We start from the raw sequence: 20283 nt of genomic DNA on the forward strand, positions 1-20283 counted from the left end.
CAGCCATATATGTTATCATCCAGATTTCGCAGAAATTGCTATAATTACATATTTTTTTTCTTATTTTTAGGAGCAGAAAGTCAGTGAAGAACGACAGCAGAATGTACGTAAGAAATGGAGCATCTCCAGGCACCTGCCCCAGACTGACCATGCGCCGGTATCTCCTGCTCATGGCGATGCTCCTGCCTCTCACAGAAGCCGATTTTACACTTCAGGAAATCAAACCGTTCACTTGGAAATCAGGTAATAAGTTTTATTATGTGGTGTAAACAGACGAGTTATATCTCACTCTCTGCAGGATCCTGTAGGCACGTGGACTGCGGTGGCTTTCGGTGGGGGTGTAATTATAGGGGGGTGTAATTATAGGGGGTGTTCTACCAAGAAGCTGGTGCTTGAGGGAGTCCAAAATTCCACCCCCCCCCCACCCCCCCCGGGCACATGAGAAGGTGCCAGTATTATCAATGAGACATCGTAGTTACAGATTTTGCAATAATCCCAAGAGCTTCAAGTTAACGCTTTTTTTTCCAACAAAATTGCCAAACCAAGCCTATCAGGAGCGCCATCAGTTCAGCTTTAATTGAGTCGTATGAGTTCACCAAAACCTTTATTTTTAGCTTAGAAATGTCATCATTCTCTCAATAGGGCACAAGCTGTAATTCCAGAAAGAGCCATCATTGTTGCCTCCTATCATAAACAGCGCCACATCTGTCCATGGGTTGAGTTTGGTATTGCAGCTAAGCTTCATTTAAAGGGGGTCTGTCAGCACAGAAGTACAAGAGCTCAGTGCACCCTGGCCACACATTTAAGTACTCCCATCTGCTTGTTTTCCATGTATCTACGACCTTCTCTGGCTCTATTAATACAGAACTGTCAATCAAAATAGAGGAGGGGTGGATGTAGGGAACAAACTACTAGGTGGCAAGGAGCACTTAAATGTTTGGCCACGCCAAGGGTGCACTGAGCGCCTGTGCTTGGTTTGAACAGTCATTCTGTGCTGACAATCACTTTAAGTGAATTGGGCTGAGCTGCAATACCACACTCAGCCTGTGATCAGTAGTGGCGCTGTTCCTGAGTGAAACTCTGATCCTCTGATATTCTAATGCTAATCTATCCATAAACTAATCCCATACAACCCAAATAATCGCTCTTACAAAGTATTAGATCTCTTTATGGACGTCCAGTTGGTATGGGGTATCTTACGGGCAATGCTTGCTGGGAAAAGCATGCAAATGAACTCTCCAACAAAAGGAGGACAACAGTCTCTCTAGTGCCACCTATAGGTAGGTACCTTGTATGTCAGTGTCCAGCCCATATCAGCGCCTGCAGACAGCAGTGTTTCAGACTTCTCACTCCTCATCAGTACAGAGCAAGTTTCTCAGCGAGATCCCTGATAATCCCTGATCAGCTGCAGTTCTCCCGATCTGAACGCAGCAGTCGAGTCAAGTTCAGGACCGGGATTCATGATCCATGCTCCCTATGTAAATCGGATCTGAACAGCATACATTAACTCTTTCCTGACACTGTAGATCCAGAAAGCCAATGAATGCCCAGAGTAGACGACACCCGCGTATTTTCAATCATTGCTATCTTATTTTACTGTATATCCAACCTGACGGAGATTGATTGTGTGATTGCAAACTGCGGCTTCTTTATTTCAAACTTCCAACAATTGCTCAATTTTCAGTAATCCCCTTTTTTTTTTTTTTTTTTAAATTGATCTAAAAAAAAAAAAAAATGAGACATTGTTATATAGGATCTCAACAGCAGAAATGATTTATTGCAGCGGGAACCTGCACTATTACTGTTGCCAAAGGCTATTTGTTTAGCATTTATCAGTGAAGAAGAAGCATTGTACATATAGCGGCCGCATGCAAATTGCCCAAATACCATGTATCATTTTCTGCAGCCCCATCCCCCCACTCTTCGCCACCCCACATTTCTTCCCTGTCCGTTACCATTATTTTATCTGCAGTGAAACGAAACTATGAATTTTCATACATTTCTGCGGCTTGTGTAGACAGAGCAGCGAGCTAGTTTGTACATCTATCATAATCATACTGATAAATACGGCGGCCGCGGGATATAAAATACACCGGTTTTATATTCTGCCGTACGCCTTCTGTTCTCCGCTTATTATACCGCCAGAGTGGGAGCTTTGTCTATTAACATGCCCTACCAGTTTAATAATTTACTGCAGTTATCTCACTCCCGCGCCTCTCTCTTCCCCATCGGAAATTAATTAACCCTTTATCACAGTCATTTATTATTTTTCTTTCCCCGCTTTGTCAAGAAGTTTGAAAACAAAAAAAAATGAATAAATAAAAAGAAAAATATTAAACACCGGAATAAATATTTCACAATTTAAAGCTAAACGTTCTTATTGTCGAAATGGTAAATATTGAGGGAAATGGAGGGAATATCTCATGGGTTAGATATATATATATATATATATATATATATACACACACAGAACATCTCTGTAGTTGTGTCCCAAAGAGAAATATTTGCTTTTGTGTTCTGCTTTTTTTCTATGAATATATAGCGAACAGTATGTAAATCTAGCACTTTGGAATGTCTTAGACTCTCTAGGACTCCTGTGCTGGATGTGCGGCACATTGATCCAGTGGTTTGTTTGTAAATTAATCTTCTCTTTTTATATTCTTTTTTTTGCGGAACCGGCATAGGGAACGTTAGGAGCGTTAGGGACACTGACTCAGGGGAGTGCAGGAGGTCTCCACGTCCCCTTTCCCTATCGCAGGGCCCACCGTTGTAACTGTTTCCCTTCCCTTTGTCTTGTTGTTTTAGATACTGGCCTGCGAGCCGTGTCACACAGGACAGTATCACATGCCGCGTCCTGTTGTTCTAGTTACCGGCATTCTGGTCGCGTCACACAGGGCGGGTCCACGTGACACCTATGTGCCAAACTGGGAGCAGATTGGTCCTGTTTAATTATAAATTACAGTAATATTTGCTTTTGTACTCCGTTTTTTTTCACGGACAAATATCTTAAACATGGTAGGTCCTATAGAAACCTGGCCTGAAACCTTCGGATGAGCCTTATTTACCTATTCACTAAATTTGGCGTGGATTGGTCCATTCATTTGACTGCAAATTAATATTTAATGTCATATTCAGTTTTTTAGGGGCGAATATTTCAAGAATAGCATTTCCTACAGAGCCGTAATGTTGTCTAAAACCTTTGGGAGAGCCTGATTTACCTGTGGACCAAGTTTGGTGCAGATTGGTCCAGTCATTTGGATAAAGAACGGGCATCTGACAACAGAAATTCAGTTTTATATATAGAGATATAGGACGTTATTATTATGCTTTGTTGATATAACGCTATCTTATTCCGCAGCGCTTTACACACATTATCATCACTGTCCCCAATAGGGCTCACAATCTAAATTCCCTATCTGTATGTCTTTGGAGTGTGGGAGGAAACCGGATAAACCCGGAGGAAACCCAGGCAAACACGGGGAGAACATACAAACTCCTTGTAGATGTTGTCCTTGGTGGGATTTGTGTGTGTTATGGACCAGCGAGTGGGAGTCAATGGTCAATCATATGTCCAGGTAGAGACCAGGGGGAGACACGAGAGCTACACACACTTTATCCATGTCTGTAGTGTTAAGGCCCACATACATGGTAGACTGATGGTAGATGAACCCCGTCGTCGTTGACGGATTTGGACGACATCCCAATGTGTATGGGGCGCCAGCCGACTGATCATCAGGAGAGATGTCGATCGCATATGTCCAGTTTTGGACTGCCAATCGCATTGTTCTCCCAGAGATACGCTGCCGGCCAACATTTTAGCCAGTGGCTTTCTCATAAATAACACAGAGCGCTTGGAAGAACGAGTGCCCGAGGGTATGGGAGAGACGGATGAGACAACTGTCAGCCAAAGGATCAGCTAAAGCATCCCACCAATACTGGGAGATCTGGGTGCTTTTAATGTGTAAGGGGGCATTTACTATCCTGCTTTATCAAGACCTTCATAAGTACGACAGAACTGTTATGAAATCCTCTATTTTATAATAATGAGATAACTCAGCTTATTCAACCTCAGTCTACACAGCAAAGCTAAAAAATTGAAAATTGCACATGAGTAAATAGAAAATGTTAGCCTACCATGCATATGCTTCAGTGGCCTTGAATCTGGAATATTTCAAGATATTTTTGAAATGAAAAACAAAGAACTAGCAAAAAAAATTCAACAAAAGTGTAAAAATAATTATACAGTTTTACTTGCTCATGAAACACTTCTTTTACCAGTGTTTTGTTATTTTATCTATGTTAATAAAAAACTATTTTGACTCTTAAGCCGATTCCATCTGAAATTTATTAAAATTTAATTTTAAAAAAATGGAGCGCTGCCGAACTGATTACTTAGAAGCAATGAGGCGGAGCTTTAGGAAGGGTTTTGCAACTTTTTTTTTTGTTTGCAAAAATAATTGTATATTTTGTCATACAGCATTTTAGCACAAAAAAGTTTTGTAAACTTTTTGCCACTTTTGAAAAGTTGGTGGACAAATGGAAAAACAGCCTTAGACAAAAGTTTCCTATTTTTTTTTTTATCACCCTTTTGCCGTCCATCTCCAGCGACTGTAGTGAATTTAGTCCCCAATAGACCCCGACATTGTAATTCTGGGACTGAACATCCTTGTAGTGGAATCAGTGGGTGGAGGAAGAGATTATTACAGGGAGAATTCTCAGCTGGACCATTATCTGCATCGTGATTAACACTGGTAAGAAATCAGTTCATTACTATGAACGTTCAACATTTGGGTTCCGCTAAGTGTTTTCTTTTGATAACGTAATGAACGCAATTTACAGCTATGGAAAAGTCCCTGGCGGATCACTATCGACTTCCTGATAGTTTGCAGCCTCTTGGGGCATTCTATTAATCTTTCATTAGCAGCCACTATGGGTAATTGGAAATTCTTAGCTTGAAAGAAAACTTCTGTAAGTTTCAAGATCAGTTCAGGTCATAGGAAGAGTCATGGGTGTAAATATGTAGATTGTGTAGGAATCTTATGGCTTGGACAATCCACCCCATTTGTAATTATCCAGACTGAAAATGATGTGGGTGTTCTCACTTCTGACACCCTCACGTTTAGTGATTTCTATCAAGAAAACTATAATGTAAATGCTCAATTTGGATCATAAGAAGATCTTGCAAAATCGTCAGTGTACAAAGACTCATTTACATTATAGGATTCAGTATGTAGTAATCCAAAATGTGGTTAGAGTAGCTAAACTTTTATTTTTTACTTTGGATAAAGTTTTGTAATATATTTAATTACCTTATTTTTCTTCCTTCTAAAAAGCCAAATTCTTGTTCCTTTAGAAGCTGCTTTGAACAGCTGCACAACAAGGTAATATAATATATTTAGAGAATCAGTGTGCTGATTATGGAAAGTGTATATTTGGTTCTGGTTAAAGTTCGCGAGAAGCAATTCTTATGATCCGGCCCGTCGGACATGTCGGTAATTTGTGTCCGTTGGATAGGAGCCCTGAGAATCGCCTCTTACCTCCCGTCATCCATGGGTCATCCTGTGATTAACTGGCCTGGCGCAATGTCACATGTGCATCACGCACAATGATGACATTGCACCAGGCCAGCTAACCAAAGGAAGACCCATGGATGACGGGAGGTAAGAGGTGGTTCTCCAGGATCCCGTCCAACGACCACAGATTACTGATGTGTCCGATGGACCGAATCCTGCGAATTGTGATGCCTAATGAATTTTTCTCATCGGGCACCGGAGTTAGTGGGCATCCAACTGGTGTTTAAGCCTCAAACTTTTGCAATATGGATGGATTTGAACAATTTGACAGACCCTTTGAATCTTTTTGGATTTCTCGTACCTGGTATATTAATTTTGAGCTGCATGATAGGAAGCGGAAACACAAAAGCTTTGAGAGTCTGATGGAGGCTTCTCATGAAAGTAGGATGGAGCAGAATAATTGAGCCCATGCTTCATCATTCTGGGTAGGACGTACAGGGAATATTAAGGTAGAAGCCTCTGTTAGACGTGTCAGGATACGCTCTGCTCTCCAGAAATGTTCACAGCAGCCGAGCGGCCTCTGATTTTGGATGCTGCAGCTCATTTGTCAATGTCCCAGCAATTTTATAGGCAGCCAAATTTCTCTATTAGAGCGTACGGCTACAATTCATTCATCCCTTCTCACTCGGCTCCATGCTGGCAAAGTGTTGGAGTCCAGAACGGGTCTTAATTAACATCAGTCAGACAATTTATCACTGCAGAGATCCCTGTCCTGGTCCATTAGGCCCTGAGATGTGTGACTGGCAAATGTATGTGGCTCAGAATTGCCAGCTATGTAAGACCAGTTACCAACATGACTGATGTGAGCCCGATGGGAACGACCCCATCACCACACGAGAACACCCATTTACGGGTGGTGACGATAAACCACATCCTCATTGTCACCAACTGTCTCAAATTTTCTGAGGCTTCTAAAGTGCGGTTAGGTCAAAACTGGGCACTATAGGTGAATGTGAGGGCAATGCCGCTAAGAGACCCTGGGGAAGGGTCATGGGCAAAACTTTAACAATCCAAGAACAGTTGCCGGTATGGGACATCCCTGAGTTTCCGAAACATCTGCATAGTCATAGCAAATCCGGTACTCTTGATATATGAAATGTGATTGTCAGGTTCACGCCATGATTGGGCTATATAATGTGGAATGAGTCTCTGAGGTGGTGTCCATGGGCGAAACTCAGTGGAGAGGAAACACACAGTCTCATCCATCCCATCCACTCAGCGGCACCGATTAAAGGTTCTGATAAACTGTCTCAGCAGACATATGTCACACATGATACGCTTAGCTACAATGGCTCGGCACCAGAGGCATAACTATAGTGGTTGCAACCATATCCGGTCCTAGACGCAGAAAAAGTCCCTTTAGCATCTATGAGAAAACCAGTACTATTAAAGACCGGTTATATTTAGAGGTCCTGTTGGAGATTTTGTATTGGGTCCATAAGCTTCAAATTTTGTCAGTACTCAGCATCACACAGTGCCACCATTAGGTTCAGATACATAACTCAGCCGACACCAGCCTTAGATACACAGCGGCCTTCACGGCACAGCGCCCACACCCGATGTGATGATTGCACGTAGCATAAAGTGGCAGAGAATCACAGACACCGTGCGCTCGCCTCTTGTCCTCGTCCAACCTAATGTTCAGATCAGACTGGGAGGAATCGGAGAAATAACTTTCTTCTCTTTGTTTTGTTCTCTGCTGTTAAATATCAAAGTAATTTCCTGTAATCAATAGTGGAGAGGAGTCAAGTGATGTCTGCTCCATGTTTACTGAGAAAGGACTGCACCGAGGATCCGGCACTGGACGATCGAGCTGACACCCTGCAAATGCAGCACAGGCAACCTTGTCACGTACTGTATGTGTATTTATATATATACACACATACATAAGTCCTTCACTATAAAGGTCTAAATAGGTATAATATTAATAAAAAATATTCTAAAAATATTATTTTTTTTATTATACAATCATTACTGGAAATGTAAAATTTATTTTTCTTTCTTTTAAAAGGCATTCCAGCAACAACAAAATAAATAAATTATATATATATATATATATATATATATATATATATATTTTTTTTTTTTTTTTTTTTTTTACTTATATAGTGCACCATGGGCTGTTATTAAAGAATAATGTAGAGACTCTTGTATACGCGCATTATTATAAACCCTTGTTTTTACTGATGTGCCATTTTTAGATTTAGATTTAGTTTTCTAACCCTAACTAACTAGGATTAGGTCTAGGATTAGGTCTAGGATTAGGACTAGGGTCATAAAATAGTTCAATAAAGGGAAAAAAATAATAAATTAAAAAAATGTTCTGTTGGGTTTCAGCAAAAAGATGAAAAAATAGAGAACAAAAAGGCACCATGATTTTCTTAAAATCCATTGCAAGTGTTTGAGTACCTTCCTCAAGTTCAGTATTAAACCCCTTATCCCCCCACAGTGCTATCGGTCCACGGGTTTGGGAAGAGTAAAATACTTTCCCCAGGTGCCGAGAACTTTTACTATGCCACAGCATGACCCTAATGGTCAATAATCTAAAGGCCGACAGTAATAGATCTGTGACGTAGATCTGCTGAAATGTAGTACAGAGTCTGAGTGTATGCTATGTGATGCAGCTTCAGTCTGTTTCCCCTGCCTCCTGCTGATGATAAGTTTCTCTGTCAGCTCTTAGTTGTATGAAGCTGCATCTCACAGGAATCCACTGCAGTTCTTCACACAACACTTATACATATAGACAGGCAGTGTAAGTCAGGTCTATAACTTTACAGCATGTTCTCATGTACTATATCACTGCTTTCTTTTATAAAGCAGAATTGAAGGTGCAAATAAATGACAACTGTCTAAAAGAAAACTAAAATGTGTCTGCAGTAACCCATGACAGTGTAGCTTTTATCTTTCAAGGGCAGAATACAGTTGGAAAGCATTGCTTTCCTTTGATTGATTGCTCTGGATAAAGAGAGTTTTTCTTCTAGACTGTTTCATAAATCTTCCTCATCAGATAGCTTGAGCTACATTGGAGGACATAAAGGACAAGGAAGGCAGAGCTGGGTGGTGAAGGGTCTGAGAGCTGCTGGCAAAGATTTGCTATGTAATTATGTCATCATGGAGTTGACAGGAAGTAAGAGACTGACTTCCTGTCTGCACAGTAGCGCACGTACAGAACTGGTGGTCACACTCATAACAAAGGGGAAGGGGGATTGATGGATGTAACTCAGCTGGGATGAAACAAATTACACAATGCTGATGGCTCATTAGTTTTATTTGTGTAAATATAAATATATATTTTTTATGGAATACTAAACTTTGAAAACTTTATTTTTTAATTATACCTGCAGTGCAAAGAACAGACAGATATGTATGTATGTATGTATGTATATATAGCAATTCTTATTTTATATATATACTGTATACATATCTGGCCATTGTGATTTTTGCCAAAAAAAAGCATAAAAAAATGCATTGAAAAAAGCATGTTTTTCCTCAAAATACTATGTATGTACTGTGTGTGTGTATATATATATATATATATATATATATATATATATATATATATATATATATATGTATGTACACATACACACACAGCTCTGGCAAAAATTAAGAGACCACTGAACAGTTTTATAAAAATCGGCTTCTCTCCATGTCTGACAGCCATTCCATTCCAGTGTCAGTTGAATTCCAACCAGAGTACACCTCATTCTACTTACTGTGCTTCTGATTAGGTGATCACCTGAACCAAATCTTATTTAATGAAGGAAAGTATAAAAAAACCCTGCTGTGGTGTTCACAATCCTCTTGCAATAGGACAAGCTGGATTACAAAACAAGTGCTAGTAATATCCCAAAAGTAATACGAATGAAAAAATAACTTTTAACCATGCCAAAGGAGTTGAAAAGAAAAGTCTCGGGTGAGGAAAAGAAGGGCTCAATTCTGGCTTTACTAGCAGAGGGATACAGTGAGCGTCATGTTGCATCCATCCTTAAAATTTCTAAAATGGAAGTCCATTACAACAAGGTCAAGCAGCAGATATTGGGGACAACAAAGCTTTTGACTGGCAGAGGGTCAAAACGACTCTCCACTGACCAGGATGACCGTCATCTTATTTGAATGTCACTCAGCAACTGCAGGATGACATCAAGTGACCTACTAAAGGAATGGCAAATGGTAGCTGGGGTGAAGTGCATGACAAAAACAGTTCGTAACAACAGGCTCCTAGAGGCAGGGCTCAAGTCATGTAAAGGTAGAAAAAAGCCTTTCATCAATGAGAAGCAAAGGAGAGGCAGGCTGAAGTTTGCCAAAGACCGTAAGAATTGGACCATAGAGGACTGGAGTAAGGTAATCTTCTCTGATGAGTCTAATTTTCAGCTTTACCCAACCCTGTCGTCTAATGGTTACTCGGAGACCTGGAACGGAGTACAAGCCACAGTATCTTGCACCCACTGTGAAATTTGGTGGAGGATCAGTGATGATCTGGGGATGCTTCAGCAAGGCTGGAATTGGGCAGGTTAATCTTTGCAAAGGACAAATGAATCAAGCCGCATCCAAGGGTATCGTGGAAAAACAGTTGATTCCTTCTACTCAGGCAATGTTCCCCAACTCTGAGGAGTGGTTTTTCCAGCAGGACAATGTGCCATGCCACACAGCTAGGTCAATCAATGTGTGCATGAAGGACCACCACATCAAATCCCTGTCATGGCCAGCCCAATCTCCAGACCTGAACCCCATTGAAAACCTCTGGAATGTAATCAAGAGGAAGATGGATAGTCACAAGCCATCAAACAAAGAAGAACTGCTTACATATGTGTACCAGGAGTGGCATAAGGTCACCCAAAAGCAGTGTGAAAGACTGGTGGAAAGCAGCCAAGACGCAGGAAAGCTGGGATTAACAATCATGGTTATTCCACAAAATATTGATTTCTGAACTCTTCTTGAGTTAAAACATTAGTATTGTTGTTTCTTAGCATTATTTGAGGTCTGCAAGCACTGCATTTTTTTTTATTTTGACCATTTCTCATTTTCTGAAAATAAATAAAAAATGTCATGCTTGGAAATTCAGTGACGAGGCAGTGACTCAGCAAAGTTCAAAGCAAAGCGTCTCTTTAATGTTCAACTCAAAAAACACAGCACACGATGTCCTCTGGTTTGCAGACGGGAAAATGGACAGTCCACCTCCGGAACATAGCCGGGAATAAGACAGTCCACCTCCGGTTCGCAGCTGGGCACATATCCTCTGGATTACAGTCACTAAACATGCCAGTCCACCTCTGACCCGTTGTTGTGGGCGACTGCACCGTGGTGTTAATGTTCTACTTACAGCATTGCACAATACACGATATCCTCCGGATTACAGCCAGTAACCATATCCTCCAGTTTACAGTCACTAAACACGCCAGTCCTACTTCGAGCACAGGATAGTCTACCTCCGGTTCCCCGCCGGACACGGCAGTCCATATCCGAGACCAGTTGCCTTGGGCGACTGCACCACCATGTACACGGTGGGTGCCAGGCTTTCAGCTGCCTTGGCTGTTTGGCTCTGCTGGCCTGTGTTCCCTCACACAGGTGGAGCTCTGCAGACCCTCCTGCTCTGTACTCCTGCCAACACCAGACTGACACTGACTCTGAACCTGACACACCCAAACCTTATGCTGCAGGGCTTTCAACTAGAATCTGTGGCCTTCAGCCACATGAAAAACCCGGCCAGGAATGAAACGGACTGCACCACTACCATCTGTAGTCTGTTTCAAAGCACAAAAACCCAGAGCAGGTTTTCCCTAAATCTGTCTTGGACAAACAGCCTGTCATAGACCAATACTCACTTTAGTCTGCATTGCAACCACAGCTACGCCTGTGACTGCAATGCCCTCTTATGGCCTCAATACGCCTCCGTGAGTATCCTGGGGGGAACATATAGTGACCCTCACATGTAACACATATATATGTATATATATATATATATATATTTGTTTATGCTCATATGTAGATATTTTTCTCCCGTTTTCTTACCATCTGTGAGACACATGGAGTTGGCGCTGTCTGGACGACGTACAAAACTTTGAAATTTAATATACAAAGATGAAAAAGTGCCCGTCTCCCGCTTGTTTATTTCCATCCCGTGGCGTGCGGTTGCTATAGTGAGAACCTCCTGGTGGATATGGAATCCTGAACAGACAACTCTAAAGAATAATTCTCCAAATTAGAACTTCACAAAAACTTTTCTTTTTTTTTTTTTTCTCGGAGCGGTAAGCCTGTCTCCCAGGGCGATTAGCAGTTTCATTCCTTTCTCAGCAGTTGGGTAATGATTACGGCTCCAGATGCTGCCGGAGTGATAAAGAGATTGATTAATTTTGCTTGAAAGGGCATATGTTCAAAGCGAATCCAATCGGAACACAGAGAAGGAGCATTTGACATCCTACAAGTCAGACTACCAGGACTTAGTGTCGAGCAAACAAGAGTTATGTATCGTGTTTAGCACGTAGGGAATCAGATTTGTTATGCAGCCGTTTAATACGGGGATTGAGCTGCGGCGGGAGTAAGAAACGCAAGTAACCACAGTCAGCCCGCTATCTTAGAGATTAATACGCAGCACAGATAATCTGTGCAGCAGCTCGATACAGTATCAACTGCGCTAAGCTCCAGATTCTGTACCATTCATGTATTTCAAAATTTACACCCATTTGGTTTTCGGTTCCTCTATCCTTGGAATTGAGGATTACATCCTGATCACTGGGGGTCCGACTTCCAGGACCCCCCCACTGTGCCCAAGAACTGGATGTGTAAATGGAGTGGATAACGATCCCGTGCATTGCTGCTCCATTCATTCTTAAGGGAGTGCCAGCCGAGCCCAATGCATTCTCGATATCGGTGGATGGACCCCCAGCAAGTAAGAAATTACCCAATATCCCAAATTTTGTCGTCAAATAGACTTTCATGAAGTTTTTGAGGGACAAAATTGAACACACATAGAGCAGTATCGCCTGGTAAGTAGAGTGAAAGGCGGGAGTATGTGCTCATCTAGTGTTCTGTGAAGGCACAACACCTTCAGATGCATGTAACTGCTGCTGCTGCCCCGTGGCTACAGGAGGAAAACTTCTTCCAGATGAATAACATTAGAGGAAGACGAAATCACGTTGAGTGAGCGGAGCTGTGGTAAATGAGAGTCTTTTTCTGTTCCAAAATAGTTCTTTTAACATGTTTCAGCAACTATATTTGTTGTGGCCAAAACGCGTTGGTCCCAAAAAAATAAAAACAATTTTGAAACAGAAAAGGCTCCTCATGTATCGCAGCACAGCTCGTTCAACATAATATTGTCCGCTACTAAAAAGACGTTCATGAAGCAGTGGTGAAGGGAGACAAAGGTGCACATAGGGTGATAGCCAACAATTTTTGCATTATTGATGCGACAATGTTCACCTTGGGTGGTTGCGGCAGGCACAGCTCCTACAGTAGCATAAAAGCCCAGTTGCTGCTGCTCCGTGTTTTGAGCAGTCCATCAACATAAAATTTGCGTGCAGGAATGAATGTGATGTCCCCGAAGTCATTCTCAAGGTCCCGGGTCTGACGTGATTGCTTGATAATTAATTTCAGACAGGTTTTTTAAAAAAATTATGAATATACATAAAATTTACATAACTACACATCATATGGCACGAAACAATAATAAAAATCAATAATACTAAAAATTGTTTAGAAAGGAGACAAAAGTAAAAAGTAAGTACAATTCAAATACTCCCCCCCCAAGATCCCAACCACTGGCTCCACCAGATATGGATCAAGAATTGTTTGGCCAGGACTATTTGTGTTTATAGACAGAACCCATAAATGTAACACTAATATTAATCAGAACCTCGCCTAGCTAAGTTATATGATGTTCAGCCAATGGGTGCGCTCAATACTAAGGGTCAATCCCTCCGGAGAAAGAGAGGCCAACTTATATACCCAGAAGGATTCTCCGTTCCTCAGCCTCTATCCGATCCGGACTGGTCTCAGGTTTATGTTCAAGAATGGTCAAACGTAAATTATCAGGCCTTTTATGGTGATACATTCAATCAATTCTTGATCTAGATCTGGTGGAGTCATCCAGGTGGTTGGGATCTTAGGAGTATTTGAATTGTACTTACGGTACTTTCTATTTTTTTCTCCTCTTTCCAAACAATTTCTTTTTAGTGTATAATGGATGTTTATTATTGTTTTTGTCTCATATGATGTATATTAATGTAAATTTTAGGCATAATCATGATCATTAATAAACCTGTAGGTTATAAATTATCAACCAATCACGTCAGTGCCTGTCTAACTAAAGCACTGAGCGTGGTATTCATTTTGTACCCACCTGATGAAGAAGACGGATCGTCCCCGAAACGCGTTGTGTGTTGAATAAATCGACTTTTCTTGTCTGACCCGGGTGGTGTCCTGTGGATCTACATTGAACGCCTTTCAGTCGGTTTTCACCAAGAAGATATTCAGGGCATACATCGGATAAATGGGGCTCTGAGGATAAGTTTGATGCACATGCTTAATAGTTTTGAAGGCACATGTGAAAATGGCTATAACATGATTACACATAATATCCCTCGAATTCCGCCCCATTTTATTTCTCTTCGCTTCCAGTTGGTGAATGCACACAGTCATGTAAAAACTAAGCTCCACCTGGGATAAAAAAAAATTAATTAGCATTAATGTATCATTGGAATTTATATTCTCATATTTATAATAATAATAATAATACATTTTATTTTTATAGCGCCGACATATTCCGCAGCACTTTACATATTTAGAACTGGAATCCATAGTAATATATGATAGAAAACAGCAATTTATTAATCATTTTCTCAATAACTTGTCCTTATATAAATTATCATTCAGCATAACAATCGACATGTTAACATCCTCTATAATGAATGAAAGTTAATGAACCGTTATTTATTCTCTAATGGACTCTCACCATATTGAACATGAAAAAGGTAAAAATAGATTCCATATTGCCTGAATCTGTTCTGTTACCCCCCACGGCCCGTAGAGTCCTGGTCTCTGTACACAGTTTTTTAATAGCCAAGTAATGAAATCGTTATCACACTGCCAATATCTCTGCTCATTGCAGCTAGAAAGATTGCTGCTCTCCTGCAACCTCAGATCTCTTGTGGGGTTCTGATCAAAAAAAAGAAATGAGGAAGCGTCATGATCAATCAAAACAATTAATTGTCGGAGATTGCATCGGGAATGAATGACATAGGCTTCATAAAAAGCAAATGATCTAATGATTTTGTGTGAAACAAGATAACATCCAATAAATGGAAAAGAATGTGCAAGAAACAACTACAGAACAAATGAAAATATCTCAATTTATATCATAGTCATAAAAGAAGTATTATAGTAGCTATATTCTTGTACATAGGGGGCAGTATTATAGTAGTTATATTCTTGTACATAGGGACAGTATTATAGTAGTTATATTCTTCTACATAGGGACAGTATTATAGTAGTTATATTCTTGTACATAGGGGGCAGTATTATAGTAGTTATATTCTTGTACATAGGAGCAGTATTATAGTAGCTATATTCTTGTACATAGGGGGCAGTATTATAGTAGTTATATTCTTGTACATAGGGACAGTATTATAGTAGTTATATTCTTGTACATAGGGGCAGTATTATAGTAGTTATATTCTTGTACATAGAGGGCAGTATTATAGTAGTTATATTCTTGTACATAGTAGCAGTATTATAGTAGTTATATTCTTGTACATAGGGGCAGTATTATAGTAGTTATATTCTTGTACATAGGGGCAGTATTATAGTAGTTATATTCTTGTACATAGGGGGCAGTATTATAGTAGTTATATTCTTGTACATAGGAGCAGTATTATAGTAGTTATATTCTTGTACATAGGAGCAGTATTATAGTAATTATATTCTTGTACATAGGGGCAGTATTATAGTAGTTATATTCTTGTACATAGGGGCTGTATTATAGTAGTTATATTCTTGTACATAGGAGCAGTATTATAGTAGTTATATTCTTGTACATAGGAGCAGTATTATAGTAGTTATATTCTTGTACATAGGGGCTGTATTATAGTAGTTATATTCTTGTACATAGGAGCAGTATTATAGTAGTTATATTCTTGTATATAAGAGCAGTATTATAGTAGTTATATTCTTGTACATAGGGGCAGTATTATAGTAGTTATAGTCTTGTACATAGGGGGCAGTATTATAGTAGTTATATTCATGTACATAGAAGCAATATTATAGTAGTTATATTCTTGTACATAGGAGCAGTATTATAGTAGTTATATTCTTGTACATAGGAGCAGTATTATAGTAGTTATATTCTTGTACATAGGGGCAGTATTATAGTAGTTATATTCTTGTACATAGGTGGACGTTATAGTAGTTATATTCTTGTATATAGGGAGCAGTATTATAGTAGTTATATTCTTGTATATAGGGGCAGTATTATAGTAGATATATTCTTGTACATAGGGGCAGTATTATAGTAGTTATATTCTTGTACATAGGAGCAGTATTATAGTAGATATATTCTTGTACATAGGAGGCAGTATTATAGTAGTTATATTCTTGTACATAGGGGCAGTATTATAGTAGTTATATTCTTGTACATAGGAGCAGTATTATAGTAGATATATTCTTGTACATAGGAGGCAGTATTATAGTAGTTATATTCTTGTATATAGGGGCAGTATTATAGTAGTTATATTCTTGTACATAGGAGCAGTATTATAGTAGATATATTCTTGTACATAGGAGGCAGTATTATAGTAGTTATATACTTGTATATAGGGGCAGTATTATAGTAGTTATATTCTTGTACATAGGGGCAGTATTATAGTAGTTATATTCTTGTACATAGGAGCAGTATTATAGTAGTTATATTCTTGTACATAGGGGCAGTATTATAGTAGTTATATTCTTGTACATAGGAGCACTATTATAGTAGTTATATTCTTGTACATAGAGGCAGTATTATAGTAGTTATATTCTTGTGTATAGGGGGCAGTATTATAGTAGTTATATCCTTGTACACAGGAGCAGTATTATAGTAGTTATATTCTTGTACATAGGGGCAGTATTATAGTAGTTATATTCTTGTACATAGGGGGCAGTATTATAGTAGTTATATTCTTGTACATAGGGGGCAGTATTATAGTAGTTATATTCTTGTACATAGGGGCAGTATTATAGTAGTTATATTCTTGTACATAGGGGGCAGTATTATAGTAGTTATATTCTTGTACATAGGGGCAGTATTATAGTAGTTATATTCTTGTACATTATAGCAGTTATATTCTTGTACATAGGGGTCAGTATTATAGTAGTTATATTCTTGTACATAGGGGGCAGTATTATAGTAGTTATATTCTTGTACATAGGGGGCAGTATTATAGTAGTTATATTCTTGTACATAGGGGCAGTATTATAGTAGTTATATTCTTGTACATTATAGCAGTTATATTCTTGTACATAGGGGTCAGTATTATAGTAGTTATATTCTTGTACATAGGAGCAGTATTATAGTCAGTGTATTGTTTTTACTTTTATTTTCTCTGCAGCTTTTTTCTTATTTCTTGTGGTTTCAGGATTTCTGACTATATACAATAAGCCAAACATCACTTCAGAGATGCAAAAAGTCATTTATTGCTATTCCATCCTTCTATCTTTGAAGAAAACTTGAAATATAATCATTTTTTCCTACACAATATGTAAACCCAGAGGAAAAGGAGAAGAATTTGAGGATCTTTTCATGTGGGCTGAGCTCCAGCTTCTGAGCATTGTTCTGGATTTTGTTTTTTTTTAGCGTTTTGCTGATTATCACATCTCAGTTGGGAGTTACTGTACAGTCAGCTTTGTGAGTGTAATGGGAAAGCCAGACTGAATAGAATCACAATATAACCAATGTCTTGTAAACTGTAAGCTCCTGGGACCAGTAAACCAAAAATACTTTGCATTGCTAAAGTGCGCCTGTCGCAGCGGATTAACATTTTAATAGTGCAGTAAAGACGCTCACACTTTATGCTTTAGTCTGCTCCTGAATTCATAATGTTTTGTGTGGGTTTTTTTTCCATTCTTTATAACTTGAGAAGGGTAAAATGATAAGTCAAGTCTGAGATGAAAGTTACTAAATTGCAAGGTTTGGACGGACAATTTCCGGAGCCCAATGCTTAGTGTCTAGAGCTATCAATGGAGTAGTTTACTCCTACATTAAAGTCATGTGCCACAAGGTAAGTTTTCTGGGCCTGGGTTTGTGGGCATCTGTGTCGCTCCATCTAAAGGTGGTCGTAAATGAGAGAGCTGAAAGCCAAGATCTCATTCAACCGCGCCTACCAATTCCCGCATGGACATGAGCGCTCGACTCGACCAAACAAAACAAAAAGATAGGCCAGTTACATTTCAAGGGGTAGAATTGGAAGTGACCCATAGGTGGTCGGCCAAATCTTTCAAAATTGTTTGGTTCGGATGACTTTCATCTTCTGTTTATGGTGGCCTTATAGGAAGACACACCTAAACAACTTCTATATTCTTTGAGACTCTATGAGCCAAGACTATTTCTTAGAATAAAAAAGCTGCAGCGATTTTGGTAACCATTGGCAAATATCTTAGAGTGGTCTGTGCAACTTTTCGGACACCTGGGAGTTGAGTTTGATCGAAGACTCCACTAAACATCTTTGACTAACAAGACGAATCTCAACATTGTCAGTGGTTTAGGAGACTAGACCACCATCGATTGCTAAGATGAAGTGCCTGGGACAGGGTCCAGTCTTCGGAGTAGAGATTTTAGAACCACCCCCCCCAGAGGGTAATATTTTTCAGCCTTCATTTATGTGGAAAAGATCGGCTACAAATGAGGCTATCTTATGCCGGATATTCGGGATCCATTATTTTGTTAGAGCCTTAATCTACTAGAAGTTCCTCTAGACATCTGGTGGGCCAGTCCAACTCTAAATAGGATTGGACCAAACACTAGAGTGCACTCAAGTAGTCTTCTGAAGGAGCTAGAGAATGGGGGTGAAGTCTCCTAAATTAAGTTCACCAGTTGAAATCAAGAGAAGTGCAATTTGTGGATGACTTCATATGACATGAAAGCATTGGCAGAAGGCTTGTCCAGTCTGGAGAGTCATAACCATCAGTACCACCGGTGGTATCAAAATGTAGGAACAGTGGTGAGTGGTCGTACTGAATTCATAAAGGAAGTATGTCAAACATCTCTCCTTATTACCAGCTGCATTAGAGGGTATATTGCTTTTATTAAGTCATGTTTGACCAAAACGGATTGTCAGCACCGATATATCAACATTGAATTCTTCTATTAATGTAATGAATCTTGAGTACTGTGACTAATTATGCCGTATTATGGTTCCACCTTCCAGTGATTGCCGTCAAACAACTGTAGGAGATGTAATGGTGGCCATATCGGCTGACCCCCAGTATTTACCAGAAATTACTGACTAGTAGGAGATTTTACCTTCATAGAAAAAGGGAGTAATATTTACTGTAGATTTAATATGAAAATTCTCTTAAGCTGCTGATTGTATTACAACTATGAACAAAAAGTCTAAAACGATTCTTCTAGTAAGTTCTGACGGCAGGAGAGGCCCCCAATCTGCAGAACTGTATAAATACGGATATACGACTCCCCACTTCATAGTTATCTATAGTGCAGAAATTGCTCTTCACTCTGGTAAAGAGCTCTCAAGGGCTGATTTATAAGAGCTCTTCCCTCTGCATACATCCAAATTAAATGTGAGAACCTCTGACTAAAATTCAATTGCTCGGAGGCTATGATTCAAAAGGATAAAAAATAAATCAATTTTAGTTTCATTTAAAAGGAAAGTAACTTAGATCCACATTTGCCTCCCACCTAATACTGAAATCATTGATTGAGCTAGTTTACATTGTAAATAAACACATTTCTTGCAGTAATGCTGATACTAAGAAAAGAGAAAAGTGGAGAAGTTGGCAATTATAATTCAATCATTTCTCAGGGGCCATTTTTATGCGTTAATTTATAAAAGATGATATTTACTGGAATATTGCCTCCCCAGGTACAACAACATGACTATTATAATACTGATCCTATGCACAAGAATATAACTACTATAATACCCCCTATGTACAAGAATATAACAACTATAATACTGCTCATATGTACAAGAATATAACTACTATAATACTGCTCCTATGAACAAGAATATAACTACTATAATACTGCCCCCTATGTACAAGAATATAACTACTATAATACTGCCTCCCCATGTACAACAACATAACTATTATAATACTGCCCCTATGTACAAGAATATAACTACTATAATACTGCCCCCTATGTACAAGAATATAACTACTATAATACTGCCCCATATACAAGAATATAACTACTATAATACTGCCCCTATGTACAAGAATATAACTACTATAATACTGCCCCTATATACAAGAATATAACTACTATAATACTGCCCCTATGTACAAGAATATAACTACTATAATACTGCTCCTATATACAAGAATATAACTACTATAATACTGCCTCTATGTACAAGAATATAACTACTATAATACTGCTCCTATGTATAAGAATATAACTACTATAATACTGCTCCCTATGTACAAGAATATAACTACTATAATACTGCCCCTGTGTACAAGAATATAACTACTATAATACTGCCCCTATATACAAGAA

General features: G+C 39.1%; 1 protein-coding gene across 2 annotated transcripts in view; it reads left to right on the forward strand.

Moving 5' to 3' along the window:
* The window catches only part of THSD7B (thrombospondin type 1 domain containing 7B), a 501312-nt gene that overhangs the window by 101078 nt on the left and 379951 nt on the right, over window positions 1-20283 (forward strand). For both annotated transcript variants that reach the window (XM_073545559.1, XM_073545560.1), the window contains exon 2: window positions 71-243. In XM_073545559.1, the coding sequence (XP_073401660.1) occupies window positions 102-243 (142 nt within the window). In that variant the 5' untranslated portion in view covers window positions 71-101. The remainder of the gene's footprint in view (window positions 1-70; window positions 244-20283) is intronic.

Source organism: Dendrobates tinctorius, unplaced genomic scaffold, assembly GCF_039654945.1.
Source record: "Dendrobates tinctorius isolate UK_male_01 unplaced genomic scaffold, ASM3965494v1 ptg000143l, whole genome shotgun sequence".
Taxonomy (NCBI): domain Eukaryota; kingdom Metazoa; phylum Chordata; class Amphibia; order Anura; family Dendrobatidae; genus Dendrobates; species Dendrobates tinctorius.